The 20057-nt window shown below is 58.3% G+C and overlaps 1 protein-coding gene across 1 annotated transcript; it reads left to right on the top strand.

The window, feature by feature from the left end:
• The first annotated feature begins 1248 nt into the window (after window positions 1-1248).
• ANHX (anomalous homeobox) lies at window positions 1249-16522 on the top strand. The gene is made up of 9 exons (XM_023586546.2): window positions 1249-1497; window positions 2549-2679; window positions 5938-6061; window positions 7084-7252; window positions 7829-7946; window positions 9042-9334; window positions 13611-13758; window positions 15573-15675; window positions 15935-16522. The coding sequence occupies exons 1-9, from the start codon at window positions 1249-1251 to the stop codon at window positions 16094-16096; spliced, it is 1497 nt and encodes a 498-aa protein (XP_023442314.2). The 3' UTR covers window positions 16097-16522.
• The last annotated feature ends 3535 nt before the right edge of the window (window positions 16523-20057 follow it).

Here is a 20057-nt window from a genome sequence, read left to right as displayed (position 1 = left end):
CCCAGCCCCGTGCCATTCGTGGACGTGGAGGTTCTTGCTGCCCTTAGGTGCAGTTTGGCCGTATACATGAGTAATTTCGATGTCCCTTTCCCACTCTACTTTAACTTCACTTCTAGAAGTACATTTTATTGAAAAAATGTTTTGATGTGAACAAAGGCATTCTATTTGAAAGGCAGGTATTAGGGTATGCCTTAGTGTCTTTGGGGGATCACGCTTCAGCTAGCTCTAGTCCTCCCTTGGGGGACCTGTTGGTGGGCCTGGGCAGATGGGCAGGGCCTCGGGTGTGACATCAGGCAGGGTCAGGTGACCGAGGCAGCCCTCCCGTCTGTTTCCTTTTTTTTTTTTTTAAAGATTTATTTTTATTTATTTAATTCCCCTCCCCTCCCCCGGTTGTCTGTTCTTTGTGTCTATTTGCTGCGTCTTGTTTCTTTGTCCGCTTCTGTTGTTGTCAGCGGCACGGGAAGTGTGGGTGGCGCCATTCCCGGGCAGGCTGCACTTTCTTTCCCGCTGGGCGGCTCCCCCTACAGGTGCACTCCTTGCGCGTGGGGCTTCCCCATGGGGGGGACACCCCTGTGTGGCAGGGCACTCCCTGCGCGCATCAGCACTGTGCATGGGCCAGCTCCACACGGGCCAAGGAGGCCCGGGGTTTGAACCGCGGACCTCCCATGTGGTAGACAGTTGCCCTAACCACTGGGCCAAAGTCCGTTTCCCACCCCCCACCCCCGTTTCTGATGTGAGAACTTGTGTATGTGCACATCGTGAGATTTGTACAAACTGAGGGGAAATGCAGGAAGCTCTGGAGATTCCGGGAATCTCCAGGAGGCAGGGAAATACCCCTGCCTCCTGGGGGGCAGAGGGGCCTTCTGGGTATAGATGGTCAGTGCTTGGACACGGAGGCCAGACTGCTGGAGTCACCGGCCTAGCGACCCCAGGAAGCTGCCTCAGCTCTCTGCGCTGGACCTTGTGGAGCTGCCAAGTGGGCAGCTCTCGGGGCCACCTCACAAGGTCCCGTGAAGGAAAGTGAGCCAAAGCGCACGGGCAGGACGTGGCCCGGCTGGATCCACCAGCGGCCCTGCAGAGCGGGGGCTCTCCTTTGCTCGTGTGCTTCTTTCATAGTTGGGCTACGCGGAGGTGGTCTGAGGATGGGGTGGGCGGGGAGTGAAGCCGTGAGCATCGTGTGGTGCCCGAGGCTGGTGCTGCGCTGACTGTTCTCCGTGTTGGCAGAGCGGACCCCCAGCCCGAGAGGCCATGCAGAGCTTCCTGGCGCTGCTGCGGGAGAGTGGGGACGCCCGCCCCCCGGCCGTGGACCTGCTGGCCCTGGCGGAACGGCTGTGCCAGGACCTGCAGGATGACCTGGCCCAGGCACAGCCCTTGGTGGAGGCCCTGCTGGAGAGCCGGCTGCGCCTGCACCTGCTGGACAGCGAGGCCGTGGTTCTGGTGTGCGCGCGCGTGCTGGCCCGGCAAGAGCAGCACCAGGCCGCCCGCCGGCTCCTAGAGGTGGGCCTGGGGCAGGGGGCGGGAGGGCAGAGGACGGTGTCATCAGCTCGGTGGGGTGGTCCAGGGGGTCCTCTGAAGAGGCGAGCCCCGTGTTGAGCCCCACGCCAAGAGCAGGAACAGCTCTGGCCTGTGCAGCTCAGTCGGGGCAAGCGGGAGGTTCTGTGAAGGGTTCCTGAAGTCTCCAGGCAGGTGAGGATGTGGTGAACTACCATCCCAGGCGTCCTGGCATCACACACAGTGTGGGCTTCCTGAAGCTCTGGTGACCCCACCCGTGAGACCAGAGCTTATCTCGCGTCCTGGAGAGAACACTGAACTATTCTCAGCGTCTCTGGAAGAAATTCCGGCATCCTCGTGAAAACGGTCCCGAGAACACTGGTTCAGTGAGAGCTGGTCAGCATGGGCCACGGGAAGGCTCGCTCTGGTGCCAGTGGACTCAAGTAAACGGTGGGCAGCACCCCTGCCCAAGGCCATGCCTCCTTTGTTATCTGGAAAGTCCAGTAAGTGGATGCAGGTCGTTCCAGGGTGAGTGATCTGTGCATCGTGCCACAAAAGGGGCCCTCCTCCTGCTCGGCCTGGAGTGCAGAGCCTGAGGCCAGCCTTGCTGGGAGGCGAAGGCCCTTCACAGCAGAGGGGAGCCGAGCCTCCATGGCCAAGCTTCTCCCCTCCCTGGGCAGTGGTCAGAGGCCTGTCCTTGCCTTCTCCTTGCCTTGTGCTCCCCTCCAGTAGGATGCGGCTCAAAGCTGTGCTCAACTCATGGGATGGTTGACGAGGTCCAAGGAGTCTAGCTCTCTCTGGGGGGACGTGAGCATGTCTTGTGGCCCCGTGGGGTGACTGTACTGACAGTAGGCAGCAGGGGCAGCACCCTGGCCATTTTCTGCCTTGTCCACTTGGCCATTTGGGGACTTTTTTAGACAGCAGAAGTAGGATTCACCCAAAGCCCTGGCCCGTAACCTGGGCATCCTTCCTTCCTGAGGTCAGGAGCATGGGCTCCAGTTCCCACGTACTCCGAGAGGACGAGGGCAGCCCGTGCTCAGCATGCTCTCCCCAGCAGGGTTGCCGGGCTCCTCCCGGAGGCAGCCGGGAGCTGGTGCAGCTCTGGAACGACATCCACTACGAGCTGGACCGGAAGAGGCTGGGCGTGGCCTCGCTGACCCCTGTGCAGAGGTTCCGCTGCAGGAAGAGGTAGGCTCCTCTGAGAGGAGGTGGGCACCGGGGGGATTTGCTGGCATGGGCATGGGTCTGTGCTAACTGCTCGGGGCTCCCCAGGAAGCGTGTGTGCTGGGCATGGGTCTATGCTAACTGCTCGGGGCTCCCCAGGAAGCGTGTGCGCTGGGCATGGGTCTGTGCTAACTCCTCGGGGCTTCCCAGGAAGCGTGAGCGCTGGGCATGGGTCTATGCTAACTCCTCGGGGCTTCCCAGGAAGCATGTGCACTGGGCATGGGTTTCTGCTAACTGCTGCAGCTTCCCAGGAAGCGTTTGCGCTGGGCATGGGTTTGTGCTACCCCATGGGGCTCTCCCATGGCCCAGGAGCTGCAATCACAGAGGTAGGGCAGGAAAACCCCATGCAGCAGGAGTAATCAGAATGTATCAACAAGCGTCCCCTTAGCCAGCGTTTCTCCAGGACCCACCGTGTGCCCTCGCCGAGCGACGCTTGTCACCTCCTCTGCCAGTCGAGGTCTGGCTGCAGACGCAGGGCGTGTGGAACAGGCTGGTTGGGTCTGAGGAGCTTTGGTCAGGGCGGTGTGGCCCTGGGCTGGTGTGGTGGGTGCTGCCAGGACAAGGCCAGGGTGCAGGAGGGGCTAGCAGGCCTGGAGTGGAGTCAGCAGTTTTCCAGGTGTGGATGGAGAGGGGGGCCACAATGGGTCTGTGCGTGTGCAGACGGGTGGTTTAGAACCCTTAGGAAGTGTAAGAGCTCTTCCTTGCTCTTGGGCCACAGGAAGTCAGGTCTGGGCCGGGTTTGGCAGGCAGGACCACTTTGCCCTGCTGTCCTGGAGGAACGGCAGGAGTCTCTGGTGCAGTGCTCCTGGCCAAGCTGTCCATGACCCCGGGCACTGGGGGAGACTTTGAGAGGGAGGAATGCAGCTCCACTGGGGTGTGTGATGTGCGGAAAGCAGTGTAGACTTCCGTGAGGTGGTGAGGTGGTTCAGTAGGCACTTGGAGATCAGATCGCCAGCAGGCAGCTGTGCGTACATCACTGCTTTCTTATGGAAATGTCCTGTATGCACAGAAGTAGAGAGGACAGCAGCGGGATCCATCATCCTGCTTCAGCAGCCGTTGGCTCTATTCAGCGCTGTTGTCCGGTTGTGCTCAACCCTGGTGCAGTGAGAGACAGGGAGAGAGTGCTGAGGGTGAGACCCTGCTTCTCTGACTCTCAGGGGCTCATTCCTGAAACTTTCCAGACAGAGCAGAGTGAGGAGGTGTGCCCAGAGGGGCCAGGAGGGATGGTGGTGGGATAAGAGGGATGTCAGAAGGGCATGGTGTCCTGGCAGCCGAGCAGAGGTCTGTCCAGGAAGGGTGTGGGATGGATGTGGCTGGAGAGCTGGACCCCAGTGCTGGCGGCGTGGCAGGTGGGTTGGAGTGGGCTGGGGGGGTGCTCAGAGCCTGCAGTGGGAGTCTAGTTCCTTCCGAGAGGTGCTGCGAGCGTGGGGAGCGGCATCGTGTGTCTGCTGGGCGGGCGGGGGAGACCGGAGAGGCCGGTCTGCAAGATGGGAGTCTGTAGACGCCCCAGCTGAGGGAGCGCCTTGGAGGAGAAGTCCTGGTGGTGCTAAGGGGGGCGCGTGGATGTCAGGCGAGTCCTGGGCCAGGCAGGTGGGGGTGTGGGAGCCCGGCAGGTCAGCCCGGGAGTAGCTGGTGGGGACAGGGAGGCACTTCTCGCTTCCACCGCTGTGAAATCAGTGCCCAGGTCCTCTGTGGCAATGCACCGTGGGAGATGTGGGGGATGAAGGGAAAGAGGAGGGTGAGGGGCTTGTGAAAGGGAGCGGCAGGTGTCCACCGAGACAGTGTGTGCTGGAGACTCCTGGGGGCTGTGCCTTCCCCAGGTGGGAGTGGACGGCAAGTGAGTGTGAACAGCTCAGGGTCGTGACAAGGGAGCAGGGCAGAGGATTCTGTGGGGTGGGGGACGGGCTCCTCCAGGCCAGGAGGCTGTGCGGAGTGGGGCGTGGGGACAGTCGGTGAGTACCTGGGAGCCCACCAGGACGGGGTGCCTGGGGAGCGGGCTGGCGTGGGGCTGGGGGCTGCTGGGCAGTGAGGAGGTGCGGGACGAGGCTGGGGGCCCTGCATGGATGAGCCAGCTGAGAGTCGTTCACATGGCAATAGGGACCGCAGGAGGGGGCCCTGGCCAGGATCCCCAGGGACCCCGGGCAGGGGCTGCAGGGGGCGTCAATGGGAGGGAGCTGACATGGCCAGAGGAGGGCGGTGCCCTGAGCTGGAGGCCTGCTGCAGCCGGAGCAGGCCTGAGAGGACAGCCGGAGGGCAGCAGGTGGCAGGTGTGCTCCCAGAGGCAGCAGGTGAGGGAGGGGGCTGGTGGGGGCCATCGCCTCAGGGCCCTGTCCTGGGGAGGGACAGGGAGCTCAGCGCCTGGGCACAGCTCTGCCCAGCGTGGGAGAGGCCCAGGAGCCACCAAGTGGGCTGAGTAGGCAGCCCATTCCATGTCCCCCACTCCAGGCCCCCCACTCCGGGCCCCCCACTCCCAGTCCCCCCATTCCAGGCCCCCCACTCCAAGTCCCCCCAGTCTATGTCCCCCCACTCCAGTCCTCCCGCTTCCAGTGCCCCCGCTCCATGTCCCCCCACTCCCAGTCCCCTCCTCCGTTTCCCTCCTCTGTGTCCCCCCACTCCAGTCCCCCCACTCCCAGTCCCCCTGCTCCATGTCCCCCCACTCCATGTTGCCCTGCTCCTAGTCCCCGCACTCCCTGTCCCCCCACTCCAGGTACCCCTACTCCAGGTACCCCCATTCCAGGTCCCCCCACCCCGGGTCCCCCCACTCCACTTCCTGCTCACTCCTAGTGCTGCCCACTTGGGGTCCCAGACCCTCAGGGTCCCACTCTTTCTGGCTCCATCCTCGGGGACCCCCAGGGTGACTGAGTAATTGACAGCTGATCCTTTGCCCACACGTACAACTTTTCCACAGAAAGGAGCGAGTGCCAAGCTCGGACGTGGGGGTGGGTAGGGCCTGGACCCCGTGAAGGAGCCGGCTCAGGAGTGGGCCTGGGTGTCAGGAGCGCTGCTGTGCCCTGCCCCTGGGGCCCTCGCCTGGGCTCTGCAGGTGGCCAGCACCTCAGCCTGTGCACCTGAGCCTATGCGAGGCAACTGGTCTCACCTTCTCCCCAGACCAAGGACAGAGAGGGAGGAGAGGGGGAAGCGCGAGGGGTGCTTCCCGGGGGCCCTCGAGTAAGGCTTGGGGGCCCTCTTCTCACAACCTTCCTCCTCACTCTCCTTGTCCAGGCACCCACCGCCCTCCTCGCTCTGCCCCGAGGGTCTCAAGAGCCGGAACTTCCCCAGAGAGGTTCACCAGAAGCTGCAGGATTTCGCCCTGGGTGTGGGCACCAACCCCAGCAAGGCCCAAAGGGTGAGCGGAGGGTGGGGCTGCACCCCCAGGCTGAGCCCTCCCTGGACGGCTCCTCCCCAGAATGCTCCCCACAAGCTGCGCCCCTCCAGAATGCCCAGGCCGCTCCCCAGGATGCCTTCCCCAAACTGCTTCCTCCCGGGATGCTCCCCGGGATACTCTTCCTCCAAAGTGCTTCCCCCCCTGGGGGAGCTCCGTGTGGACAGTCTGAACCCCATAAGTTCTCCCCAAGCTGCGCCTCCTCCAGGAGGCTCCCCTTGGCATGCTGCCCCCAGGCTGTTCTCCCCCGGGGTCTCCCCTCCAGGGGCTGCCTCTGTTCTCCTGAGAGTCCCTCCTCTACCGTGAGTCGGTGGTCCCAGGACAGGGGCTCGTGTCTGCTGGGCATCCCTGCCCCGAGGGGAGAGTCTGCACACACACAGGCTTTGTTTTGCCACGTGGAGGCAAAACATCGCGGGTCACCTGCCTTCAATCCACGCACCTTCGGCATCCCCTGTGCACCGGCCCTGAGCACTTTCCACACGGGGACAAGGATACCAAGCAGGGGATGGCCAGGGAGAGAGACCTGTGGGAGGTGGGGCTCAGCAGACAGGGGTTCCCCCGTCGGGCCAGTGAGTGGCCACCTTGGGGGCAGGAGAGCACCAGAGGGGCAGGCAGGCCTCCCAGGAGGGGCTTCTTCTGAGCTCTGGTCCTTCTGTCATAGTGAGAGGCCCTGGGGGCGTGGCCCCTCCGAGGAGTCCCGCGGGTGGATGTGTGTACCATCGGGATGGTTTGCCTGTGGCTATGCCAAGCCCATGTCGGTGGGGCTTTTAGAATGGCCTATTGGTACCATCTGGGGTGGCACTGGGCAGCAGGGGCTCTCCCCGTGGGCTCCCCATGAGTGTGTCTCTCTTAGTCCAGAGGGACGCTTGTTGGTAAACTTGTGAGTGTGCAGGCAGGCAGCCCTCCAGCTCCCCGCGTTTTGCCGGCTGCCCTTGGACAGACGAGGGTGGGCTCGGACTGACTGGGCATCTTGTTGTCCTGGGCAGGAGCAGCTGGCGTTGGAGACGAGCTTGACGGCTGAGCAGATCTGCAACTGGTTTGCCAACTACCGGCGGCACCGAAGGTCCCTCCTTCTGAAGTCAGAGCAAGGCCTGCCAGGGCCGTCAGGCAGCCCCCGGGCTCATGCTCACTTTGGGCACAGGCCCGTGCTGTCAGGTGATTGGCCCGAGGGCCTGGGCTCCTCGTGGTATGGGGTGGGCTGCTGGCATCCGGCAAGCTTCACGTTCACCCTGTGTCCTGGTTAGGCAGGGCCCATGCACCATTGGCAGGTTCTGGGGTTCTGGTGGCTAGAGTTCACCATCAGGTGTCTGTGGGTCAGTTTGCCATCAGGGAGTGCGAATGCTACAGCCAAGGCTGGCGTCAGATTGGGCTTTGAGCTCCTGTGTGACCAGGTGGGGCTGTGGCAGCCACTCTGTGTTTAGAGCTTCATATGCAGTCAGGGCTAAGAGCTGGGGGGCAGACAGGCCCATGTCCTGTGTTGCAGCCAGGTGGAGGGGGCTGTTGAACGCAGTGTCAAGGTTTGGGGGTGTCCAGGATTCATACTTCCGGTTTGTTGGTTAAGACCGAAGACAGATGGAGCAGTAAAGGACAATGGATCGAAGCAGTGGGATGCCTTCTTCCAACCAGCGGGTGCTCTTACCTGTTTGGAAGACCTAACTAGGCGAGGGGAAGGAGGCAGGGCACGGGCGCCCCTTTCCTCCCCTCCCGCTCACTCTGCCGTGCTTTCAGCAGGAAGTTGGGGAAATGACCCTCCGCAGACACGGGAGGCCAACCAAGGATTGTGGGAACCACTGACCCTGGCCCCAGAATTTCCTGGAGACGAGACCCTCTCAAAGCCTCTGGCTCCCAGGTACTGTCGTCTCATGGCCAGCAGGACCAGCTCACCTGTTCAGTCCCTGCTCTGCACAGAGGTGGGACTGCAGGGCTGGGAGAGGGTGGTCTTTGGAGGCTGAGAGCAGAGACAGCTGGACTCCGGGATGGAAGGAGCCTGCGTGGCTGCAGGTGGGGGCAGTTTCCTTCTGACAGTGGGAGAGGCAGACATACAAAGAAACATAATGTGCAGCTGTCACTGTCGTATATATCTAGTATTTGTTTTCAAATGTCCCTGGGTTAGTTAAACCAACCTTTTCTAAGTTCCTCCTCTGCCCCGGGTCCTGTTTCCAAGCACTGCCCCTGCACCCTCTGCTCCTCCTTCGATGAGTTCAAAGCTCTGGAGCTACAGCAAGGGTATTGGTGGCCCCGGCAGCTGGCTGAGGCAGGGCTGAGACCCAAGCCAGGGCCGAGGCCGTCCTGGCCTGCTGGGACCCTTGTGCATCTGTTCCTCCGTTTCCTATAAACGTTCTGACCTCAGGCTCTCTCAGGGCTTCCCAGCTGGTTTACTTTGAGGCTGGGCCCCACCACACGGTGTGACCTTGGACAGGTTCACCTGACCTCCCTGTGCCTCTGTCCTCCCACCTGTGATACGGGGCTAGGGATGGGACGTGCCATGTGGAGTTGCTGCGAGATTGTCTGGGGTTAACTAAAGGCTTGGAGCTGAGTCTGAGAGATGGTGAACATTCGATGGCTATTAATTCTGTAAATTGCTAGGTACTTGTGCCTGGTGTTCCTTCAAGGCAGGTCCTTTGTTGACTGCGCTTTGAGGGTCTTGCTAGTCCTTCTCAGTTTTCAGATTTGTACCAGGGCTCCATCTGCAGCCTTTGTAAGCTCAACTGCTCCTGAGTTTCAGGTTTCCAGCAACCACATTAAATGTGTGCCTGAGGCCAGCTCCTCAGGCCCAGCCTCTGGTCATTGCTTCTCACATGCTGCAGGAGGACAGGGGAGCACAATGTGAGCCCTGATGTGTGGGCCCCACAGCCGGTTAGGGCTGAGCCCAGGTGGGAGCCCAGATTCCCAAACGTGGTCGGAGCCTCTGCCCACCGAGCGGTGGTGTTTGCTCGTCCCGCAGGTCTTTGCAGGGCACGGAGGTGTTGGTGGAGGGCTTGGGCTTCCACACTGCCTCGTGGCCCCCCGTCTGCCCTGGGCCTGGCCTCTGCCCTCTGACTGCTGGCAGCGACCTGGAGGAGCCCGCGCTGGCCGCCTCAGGATCGTGGCTGATGTCCCTCACGCTGGCGTCATCCACAGAAGTTTATTTCCAGAGTGGACAGCTGGTCCAGGGTCAGGAGCTGGACTTCATGATGCCCCGTCCAGGCACCACTGCAGCCGGGCCCCTCTCTGCTCTGGACAATCCCAGCCGCACAGGTGGGTCTGCTCTGGACAGGATAATCACTTCTGCACCTAACGCCATGTCCCCCTGGCCTCTTGTTTGAGGGGCAAAAGGGTGGAAGGGTCAGGATGTTCGCTTTCATCCACTGTCATCCGACTAGACCCAGAACCTGTGCCATGAAAACAGAGGTACTTCCCACAGTCCTTTCCAGCTCATTTTAGTTTATTTAGCACAATATTGTATACACATGGCTAAAGAGTAAGATGATGCAGGAGTCGAAATGAAAGAGCTGGTACCCCTCTGCTCCCCCCTCCTGTACCCCCGACTGCGCCCATTACCACCTGTTGGACAGAGAAGAGTGACCATCTCAGACTCCCAGCCCTCCTGCACCCTCTTCCCATGGTAGAAGTATCATTGCTGTAGTTTCTTTTCTAGTTATCACTGTAGCCCTGAATACCTTCAAATTCAACAGAATCGTGTGGCTTCCCACCTTGAGAGGAGAAGCCTGGCATCCTATCACCTAAATTCCCTACTGTTCTAAGGTTTTATATATGTCATTATTTCTTCTCTTCTACCTTTTTATTCTGGCATTTCTATTTGCCTTTCTTTTCTCTTGCGTTTTCTTCTGTCACATCCCTAATTCCTTCCAGCACCTTGAGCTCTCCGTCTGCAGTCCCCCCTGCTGGGCCTGGCCTTCCTCCTGTTTCCGTCTGGAGCAACGCCCCCCAGGCCTGCCGTGGAGCCTCCGCACTGAGAGGTCCTGACCTGCTTGTCTGGGTTTGCTCTGCTGCTTCCTGAATTGCATCTTGTTCTTTCTCTCAGGACTCCCTTGTCTTGTTAGAGAACGTCTTGAGTGAACGTGGCAAGATAAGGTGCCTGGAACATCCAGTTCTGAGTTCTTACCTGTCCTTACAATTGATTGGTGTTTTGGCAGGAACAGCATTCAGAATTGGAAATACTATTCTTTCAGCCAGTTGAAGGTATTACAATACTGTTTTGTTGCATCCAGTGTTGTTGCTGATGAACCATATCTTTTTGTGGTGTTTATTCCTTTGCAGATAGCCTGTTTTCTTTCAGAGAGCTTTTAGGTCGTTTTTATTTTTAGTCTTGGTGATCTGCCATTTTGAAATAATTGTCCTCAGTGTGAGTCTTTTAATTCATCTTGCTGTTGATCCTTTCAGTTTAAAGAATGTCTCCTTTAAGCTCTGGACATTTCTTGTACTATTTCTTTGATAAGTTATTTAATAATTTCCTCCTCCTGTGTTCTCTGTCCTCTGTTTAGAGCATGAGTATTATTTGCATGTTGGAACTCCTCGACTGTTCTCCCAAACAGCTTACCTTGTTTTTCCTTATATTTCCTTCTCATTTAAAAGTTTTGCGTGTATTTTTCATCTCTCTTGTGCTTTTTTGGCTGTTTCTTAAACTCTCATTCAACAACTGCATTGGATTATTTATTTTGACAGTTCAGTATTATATCCTGAAAGCTCTTTGGTGATGTCTGAATTTCCTTTTAACACACCATGTTGTCTTCAGGGACTGGATCATAGCCCCCACAGAAGGCATGTTCAGGTCCTGTGGGTGAGAACCCGTTTGTAGTGGGACCTTTGAAGATGTTGTTAGTTAGGGTGAGCCCCACGGAATGAGGTGGGCCTCGATCCAGAGTGAATGAAGTCCTCACGAAGAGGGGAAAAGGGGGAGAGAGCAGCCGTGGGGAGGAGCCCGGAGCTTCAGGGGAGAGAGGGGAAGACACGGGCGTGTGCATGCCCAGTGATGGAAAGGCCACGGAGCCCCAAAGCTCAGTGGCCACCCCGGAGGCACTGCCTGGCAGGAAGCAAGCCTTCTGGCCTCTGAAACATGAGCCAGTGAATTCCTGTTAGGACTGCCCATTGTAGGGTGTTTGTTTTGACAGCCAGGAAACTAATCCAGTACTTTCTTACGGATGCAAGACCTTATGTTTCTCTGAGGATGCTGATTAGGATCACTAGGGCTTTACTCCCCTGGAAGTGATTCTCCATGTTCTCCTGTTGGCCTTTCATCTGTCCCCTTATCTTTTTTTTTTTAAAGGTTTATTTATTTATTTCCCCCCCCTTCCCCTCCTCCTGCCCTGCTGTTTGTGCTGTCTGTGTTGTCTTCTCTTCTCATTTTTCTCCTCTAGGATTCACCGGGATTCGAACCTGGGGACCTCTGATGTGGAGAGAGGTTCCCTGTCAATTGCACCCCCTCAGTTCCTGCTGCACTTCACCCTGACTCGCCCCTTGTCTCTCTTTTTGATGTGTCATCATCTCGCTGCGTCACTCACTTGCACGAGGCACTGGCTCACCACGCGGGCACTCACACAGGCACTGGCTCACTGTGTGGGCACTGGCTCACCACATGGGCACACTTTCTCTTCTTTTCTCCAGGAGGCCCCAGGTATTGAACCCAGGTTCTCCCTTATGATAGGCGGAGGCTCTATCACTTGAGCCACATCCGCTTCCCGTCCCCTCTCTTTAATCATTGTATATTCACTCTTGTCTGTCCTGTTTATCCCTGAGGTTGACTGGGTGCTGGGGTCTGTGAGTGGGGACATCTGGTCAAGGTGGACCTCAGGCTAGGATAAGGGGACTGGTCTTTACACCAGGAACCAGCAAACGCGAGGAGGGATTTCACTGGTAATCTGCTATCTTCTTGTTCCTCCAATGTCATTCTTGCCAGGTTTGTAGAATTCTCTGCTGAATGCCCAAGCATTGGGATGCAGAAGGACACTTGACCTGGGATTGTTTCCTGGCCCCCAGAGCAAGGGGTTGGCTTACACAATGGGAATTTATTTCCTAATAGTTTTCCTGAAAAAGAATTCCAAAATCAATTTCTCATCAGTGCGATGCTTTCTCCCAGAAACTGAGGCATTCTGGAGCTGGCGGTCAGGGGATCTCGGTCCTTGGCTTTTCCGTCATGTTGTCATGCACATGGCAGCCTCTGCTGGCTTCTCCTTTCCATTCCAGCTTCTGTTGACTCTCCCCTTTGGCTGCCGCTTCCAGCTTTCTCTTTCAGTGTGACCTTTCTTACAAGACGTTCAATTCAGGCCCATCCTGATTCAGCTGGGTCACGCCTTAACTCATGGGACCTCCTCAGAAGACCCACATGACGGATTCAGTTTAAGGATATGTTTTTCTGGGATACGTAGCTCCAAACCACCACAGCCAGTTACCCCACTCTTGCTCCACCTCCTTCCCCTGCCCTGTTCCCAAGCATGATCTCTGACACGCACTGGCCACGGCCCTTCCCTGTGCTTCCTGAGCCTGCAGAACTGTGGACATCTCACGCCTACTGGTCACCTCAACCTGACTGTACACCCCTGTCTGTTCTGGACTCATGGGTATGTACTTCTCTTGCTGTTGGAGGGAGGTGGTATAGTAAACTTTTCTGCCATGTTTGAGCCAGAGATGGCCGGGTTACCCATCACGATGCATTTCTTTTACCTAAGAGGTCCTATATTGCCATGGATGAGAAAACAGAGGGAAGGAAATGGCCATGGAATTTTGTTTAATCGGAGCATCCTGCACAGCTGTTCACTGGAGTTAGCTGGTGGTTCTGTGGATGTGAATGCCGGACAGGGAGGAGAGAGGTTGCAGGCCTGGCCAGGCAGCTGTCGTTCTCTTTGTCTGAGATCAGAGTGGAAAAGATTCCAGAATCTCAGCTAGCTCATCTCCTAAATTTCTGTCCACCCAAAACTGTTCACGTCCATGGCAACTTTGAAAATGAAGGATAGTCTACAAAACCTGTTAATTAGGAAGAGGTCAAGGCGAGGTAGTCACAACCTGCACCTAAGTGGGAATAGGTAAAACCTAAGCTGCAAATGTGAAAGGAAACGGGAAAACCCACGTCACAGGTGAACTGAGAAGGGCACAGGGCGGGCGGTCCAGCCGCGTGAGGAAGCAGCCCAAAGGAAGCCCGTGTCTCCTGAGCCACTCCTTTCTCGTGGCCGATGAGGGAGGGGTGGGGGCAAAGGGTCTGACGTTTAGTTCCTGGGACCAGGACAGGCGCGACGCCTGGAACTTTTCCTCATCACACCAGCGACACAGCAGCACTTGAAGTCAGCAAAATCATTGTTATGGCTCTTGCAGCAAAGACCAACAGAGCGGAAGTGCAGTGGAAAGTTCTGGTGTGACCGAGCCTTTCTCCGAGGCGCTGAGACCCTGCGAGCGGGCGAGGCTGGTGCTCGCGGCCGTGCACCCACCCACCTCGCGGCGGCCTGCCTCTGCCTTCAGGCCGGGTCAGCCTGCGGGCTGTGCTCCTTCCGCCCGGCAGGGGCTGTGCAATCTCTCTCTGCAGGATTTGCAGACCTGACCTGGGTGAACCCCTGGAGCACGTGCCTGGAGGAGGGCCCCGGCCCCTGCAGTGGACCAGCAGACGTGCCGGGGGGGCGCTCCCTGGTCTCACAGGCCCCCCTGCAGCCTCCGGATTTCGCCGTCCCCCAGAGGTAACCCCCGCAGAGCCCTGGGCCGCGATGGCACTGCAGGCCACAGGGTGGGAGGGAGGCCTCAGGGGCGAGTGCCTGAGCCACAGATGGGCCGGTCAGCCCGTTCCTTGTGGATTTCCAGAAATAATAAAGTCCTCCCAGCCGCTTCTACATAAAAAGAGGGAATTTTGCCTCCGAGGTATCTCCGTGGGCCAAAACTCAAGGGTCTCCTCTTCCATGTGGTCACCCTGACCCCTGAAGCCTCTTTCTGGTGTTTTCTTTGCCCCAAACAAATGGCTACCAGGGCTTCTAAGCAGCACCACATTCTGATTTGACAGTCCAGTGTAGTCTGAAAGGGCTCAGAGTGCCCTGTGCGGTCCAGGTGAGAATTGGCTGTTGATGGTGTCAGAAGTGGAGAGAAGATGAACAGGCTGCCGGGGCCGGGGGTCCTGGCAGGAGACAGGAGGGGGCCCTGCGGGCTGAGGTGTCAGGTGGTCCGCAGGGGTCCCGGCCCCGGCCCCTACTGCCCTGCAGATGCCCTGTCCTGTGGTCCTGCCGGCTGCCGTCAGGACAGAGCCCAGGGCAGGGTCTCCCCGGTGTGGACTGAAGGCCGCAGTGACTGGACGGTGCCCAGGGAGGGCAGAGGGGGGGCCGCAAGGGGGAGAGCGGCCCCCGGATCACGAGCTCTTGATAAAAGCAACCACGTGGTGAGCCGGGCTGCTCCACGCGGCTTGAGCTCAGCCACCCCTGTCACCACAAGCCGCTCTGCACCCTGTGCCCACCGGACCCTTTCGTGTGCGCTCCGAGCCCCACCCCCAGGTGGCTGTTTCATGCCTTTGGGCTCCCCCCTCTGCCCTGAGGCCGTGCTGCTTTCTGTTTAAAAACAGTTTCACTGGGCCATCGTTGACGCAGTGTAGACCGCACAGCGTTACGTGCGACAGCTGTTAGAGTTCGATGTGCTGACACACGTGCCCACCTGTGAAGCCCAGGCCGATGTAATGAATACGTCCACCCTGAGTTCCCGCCTGCCTGCTCGCTGTCTCCCCTGCTTCCTCTGCCCCGTCCCAGGGACCACTGGTGGGCTTTCTCACACTGCGGATGAGCTTGCATTTTCTAAAGTTTCATGTCAATAGAACTGCCCAGCGTTACTCTCTGCCTCTTCTTTCTGCCTCCTTGGCCTGCCTGCTTTAACTAGAAATAGTTACTTGGAGATCCGCCCATGGGGCGTGTAGCCATAGTCCATTCCTTTTTATTGTGGAGTGGGACTCCACAGGGTGGAAGGGCCACACTTGCTTCTGCTCCTCCCTATCGGTGGGCATCTGGGTTGCTTCTGGCTTCGGGCCTTTGCAGAGAAAGCTGCTCTGACCTTCAGGGATGCATTGGCAGCACGGTTGCTTTCCGTTCTGCCGGGGGAAAGCCTAGGAGTGGAACGCGGGGGCCCAGGGGCAGCCCCTGGGCCCAGCCACATGGCTGCACCTTCTTCCTCCTTTCCCTCCCAGCAGCCCACCCCCAGCTGGTCCTCATGGGCTCTTCTTTCCCATCACACCCCAGCCAGGCTCCAAGCTTGGGACCCCCACTTCCTTCCCTTTCTGTACACAGGACCCCTCCTCCAGGAGGTCCTCTCCCACATCCTATTTAAAATTGCTCTGCACCCCCACATCAGACTGCCCCCCTCGTGCGTGTAACGCGCCGCACCTCTAACATCCTGTTTGTGGTCCTCTCACTCCCACCAGCACCTCTCAGGGCACAGAGCTTTGCTCCTGATGATGCCAATCATCCAGACGCTTGCTGATACGCAGGAAGAACCCTCTGGTGGCTGTTGTTTTCTTTTCCAGCCCTCCAGACCTGCTGCGCGGCTCCCCTTCCTTCCCCAGCCCCGTGCCCGCTGTGGAGCTGAGCCAGCGCCTGCCCTCGGGCCAGGTGAGGCCTTCCTCCGGGGCTCTGTTTTCCTCCTCTGTGTCCACTGGGGACAGACGGAGGTAGGGCTTGGCTGACCCTCTGGGGTGAATGACCTGAGCTCAGATGGACTAGCTGGAGGCGAGGACCACGGGACAGGAGCAGGGAGGGGAGGTGGGCATCCCATGCCACAGGGAGGCCACTCCTGAGCCCAGGGCTCCAGAGGTGGCAGGGAGGGTCCTGGAGCCTGGCCGTGGAGCGTGACGCTGTGTTTGGTTTCCAGGAGCAGTGGCCCAGTGAGCAGGCCTCCAGCGACGCCTTCTGGGGAGCACGGATGCTCTTTGAGTTTTCAGGGGGCATCTGGGATGAGCTGTCCCTCACCACCGGGCAGCACCCCAGGGGGAGCGGAGGGCATTGGCTGGCCGGTCACAATGACGACGTACAGAGCTTCATCCCACATTAAAGAAGGAAGGCGCCAGAGTGCCCCGGGGCAGGCCCTGAGTTGCTCTGAGGGCGTCCTCAGCCCACTGCCATGTTTGAATCGTTCCATTAGTTACTCCCTGTAGCGTGAAAACATTCGAGAAACGCTCACGGGATCGGAAGTCCAAGGCGGTCTTGTTCCCACTCGGGCGACCGCAGATCAGAGGCGCAGCTCACAGGCAAGGTCGGTGCGGCTCCGGCCTTTCGACAGAGAGGAGGCTGTTGTGCAGCTGCCACCTCCTCCCCGTCCCCTGGCCCGGCCTACAGCCCCCCCCCTCCAGCCACCTTGGGAAGTGGGCCATCGGCCTCGTCCTGCCACTGCCGTGTTAGCGGGGGCTTCTCCCCGAGGTCCGGAGAGGCAGTCCTGGTTGGGGATGACCCAGGCAGGGTGGGAAATGGTGGATTATAGGTTCAGGTTCTAGTTCATTGTGTTTGCAAAACAGCGTTCTATTCCGTTAAATTAAAGTTGAATGTTTTGAACTCTGTCTTTAATGCACTTAACTTTATATCCTGGACATCTCTCCATGTCAGAGTTCAGAGAGTAAGGCTGACCTTTTAAGCCCTGGCTGGCATTTCCCAGTGTGGGCGTGTGTTAGTCGAGGTGCCAGTGCTCTACTGATGGACACTTGAAAGTACGTTATTGATCTGATGCCCCATCATTCCCTTAGTACTTATGTGTATATTTTCCTGAAAGAAAGAATTCTGCATAACCATATTATAGCTCTGGTATCAGGAAAGCAGTAAGGAGACATTCCTGCCCTCTAATTCTCAGACCCCATTAGAGTTTTATCACTTGTCCCAGTGTTCCCTCAGAGCGAGAGGAGCCAGTCCACTATCTCGTGTCACCTTTAGTTGATGTGTTCTGATCACCGTCAGTCTTCCCTTGACTTTCATAAGGCTGACCCTTGAATACTGCAGGCCAGTTGCTCTGTAGATTGTGCCCCTACATGTTTGCGTCTGATGTTTCCACGTGTGCATCTGTGGGCAGAATAGAAGTGATGCCAAGGCCTCCTGGCCTCCTGGCAGGTGGGTCCTGATTTCGGTCATCGTGTTACTGATGGTGCTCATTAATCGCCTGATGAGCATGGCCCATGGGCTTCTCCACTATAAAGTTACTCTTTTCCTCCTAGTGTAAGTGTTTTGGGGGCAGGAGTGCTTCATAACTATATAAATACCCTATTTCTCATCAAACTGTGTATGTGCATGTTGGTTTCAACACGGACTCACGCTTTCCTATTTCATTCAATAGGTTATAAACCGTTCACATCATTGTTTATTTGAATGCTCCAGATTCCCTTGATTTGGCCAATGGGAGCCCCATTGGCTGGCTCTTCATCCTTTTGATAGACCCCCTTGATTCATTTAGAAACGTAAGCCTCCCTTACTTTCTAGCAATATGCTGTAAGCTCATGTTTCCCTTTTCCTGCTGCAGCCCTGGTTCCTTCAGTGGAGAGTTGTGTCCAGACACCAAGGTCTGGGTGCTGGGTGTGCTCCCTGCTGCTGGGTGCTGGGGATCCCAGGCCCTCGGAGGAGGAGGCCTCTGGGTGTGGCAGCCTAACGGAGCAGCCTGGGGGCCCGGGTCTGGCTGGTATGCCGGAACCTGCGGCCTGTGTGAGGGTGTGCTCACGACGGTCCTTCCAAGAGCGTACTCGGTGGCCCCAGGAGGCGTGTGCCCTCAGCTTCCTATGTGTAACTTTTTATTTTGAAATCCTTTCATTTTTACCAGATAGTTACAAAAATGATACAAAAACAACTTGCATGCAGGTACAACAACTTTTAACATTTTGCTGCATTTGCCGTTTTCTCTGTGAATGTATTTATCCATCCATTTTCCAAACATTTGCCAGTACGTTGTATACATGCCCAGATGTTTTTGGCTGCTTGAAGGTCTGAATCCCGTCGCCTGTGGCGCGACCTCCGTGTGAGTGGCTGTGCGTGCTCATGTGTGTGTACGTGTGGGGGGCGCGACCTCTGTGTGAGTGGCTGTGCGTGCTCATGTGTGTGTACGTGTGGGGGGCGCGACCTCCGTGTGAGTGGCTGTGCGTGCTCATGTGTGCGTACGTGTGGGGGCCGCGACCTCCGTGTGAGTGGCTGTGCGTGCGCATGTGTGCGTACGTGTGGGGGGCGCGACCTCCGTGTGAGTGGCTGTGCGTGCGCATGTGTGTGTACGTGTGGGGGGCGCGACCTCCGTGTGAGTGGCTGTGCGTGCGCATGTGTGTGTACGTGTGGGGGGCGCGACCTCCGTGTGAGTGGCTGTGCGTGCGCATGTGTGTGTATGTGTGGGGGGCGCGACCTCCGTGTGAGTGGCTGTGCGTGCGCATGTGTGGGTATGTGTGGGGGATGCGACCTCCGTGTGAGTGGCTGTGCGTGCGCATGTGTGCGTACGTGTGGGGGGTGCGACCTCCGTGTGAGTGGCTGTGCGTGCGCATGTGTGCGTACGTGTGGGGGGGTGCGACCTCCGTGTGAGTGGCTGTGCGTGCGCATGTGTGCGTACGTGTGGGGGGCGCGACCTCCGTGTGAGTGGCTGTGCGTGCGCATGTGTGTGTACGTGTGGGGGGCGCGACCTCCGTGTGAGTGGCTGTGCGTGCGCATGTGTGTTTACGTGTGGGGGGCGCGACCTCCGTGTGAGTGGCTGTGCGTGCGCATGTGTGGGTACGTGTGGGGGGTGCGACCTCCGTGTGAGTGGCTGTGCGTGCGCATGTGTGGGTACGTGTGGGGGATGCGACCTCCGTGTGAGTGGCTGTGCGTGCGCATGTGTGCGTACGTGTGGGGGGTGCGACCTCCGTGTGAGTGGCTGTGCGTGCGCATGTGTGCGTACGTGTGGGGGGTGCGACCTCCGTGTGAGTGGCTGTGCGTGCGCATGTGTGCGTACGTGTGGGGGGTGCGACCTCCGTGTGAGTGGCTGTGCGTGCGCATGTGTGTGTACGTGTGGGGGGCGCGACCTCCGTGTGAGTGGCTGTGCGTGCGCATGTGTGCGTACGTGTGGGGGGCGCGACCTCCGTGTGAGTGGCTGTGCGTGTGCATGTGTGCGTACGTGTGGGGGGTGCGACCTCCGTGTGAGTGGCTGTGCGTGCGCATGTGTGTTTACGTGTGGGGGGTGCGACCTCCGTGTGAGTGGCTGTGCGTGCGCATGTGTGCGTACGTGTGGGGGGTGCGACCTCCGTGTGAGTGGCTGTACGTGCGCATGTGTGCGTACGTGTGGGGGGTGCGACCTCCGTGTGAGTGGCTGTGCGTGCGCATGTGTGTGTACGTGTGGGGGGCGCGACCTCCGTGTGAGTGGCTGTGCGTGCGCATGTGTGCGTACGTGTGGGGGGTGCGACCTCCGTGTGAGTGGCTGTGCGTGCGCATGTGTGCGTACGTGTGGGGGGTGCGACCTCCGTGTGAGTGGCTGTGCGTGCGCATGTGTGTGTACGTGTGGGGGGCGCGACCTCCGTGTGAGTGGCTGTGCGTGCGCATGTGTGCGTACGTGTGGGGGGCGCGACCTCCGTGTGAGTGGCTGTGCGTGTGCATGTGTGTGTACGTGTGGGGGGTGCGACCTCCGTGTGAGTGGCTGTGCGTGCGCATGTGTGTGTACGTGTGGGGGGGTGAGGCTCCGGTCTGGGTCTCACCTCTATGTGAGATGTCACCTTGGAGCCTCACGGTCCCACCTGCAAGCTCCACCCTGATGCTCCCAACACCTGCCCAGTCTCAAGCGAAAGCCAAACATGCACACGAAGAAAATCAAAACCAACTGAGCCATAAAGTAATCACAGCAACACAGAAGAATCAGCGACCTGGCCCAGGTTCACCAGAGCCAAGAGAGGCTATCCATCCTTAGAGGCAACTTTTAAAAAGGAAGTACACGAAAAGCAAAAACATTTTTGTGGACACAATTTATAGACTTAGAGATAAGTCTAAAGATATATAAGAGGCTGTGTGTTGTTCAAACTCTTACTGCCCCTTAC

The sequence above is a fragment of the Dasypus novemcinctus genome, chromosome 14 (genome assembly GCF_030445035.2).
Source record: "Dasypus novemcinctus isolate mDasNov1 chromosome 14, mDasNov1.1.hap2, whole genome shotgun sequence".
Taxonomy (NCBI): domain Eukaryota; kingdom Metazoa; phylum Chordata; class Mammalia; order Cingulata; family Dasypodidae; genus Dasypus; species Dasypus novemcinctus.
This window is presented reverse-complemented; position numbering and strand designations above follow the sequence as displayed.

Bases quoted from the DNA above. Each gene is read 5' to 3' on its own strand.
- ANHX (XM_023586546.2), top strand. From the start codon at position 1,249: ATGCAGAGCTTCCTGGCGCTGCTGCGGGAGAGTGGGGACGCCCGCCCC. The intron at 9,335-13,610 runs GTGGGTCTGCTC...CTCTCTCTGCAG, and splicing joins GGACAATCCCAGCCGCACAG to GATTTGCAGACCTGACCTGG. The intron at 13,759-15,572 runs GTAACCCCCGCA...TTTCTTTTCCAG, and splicing joins GATTTCGCCGTCCCCCAGAG to CCCTCCAGACCTGCTGCGCG.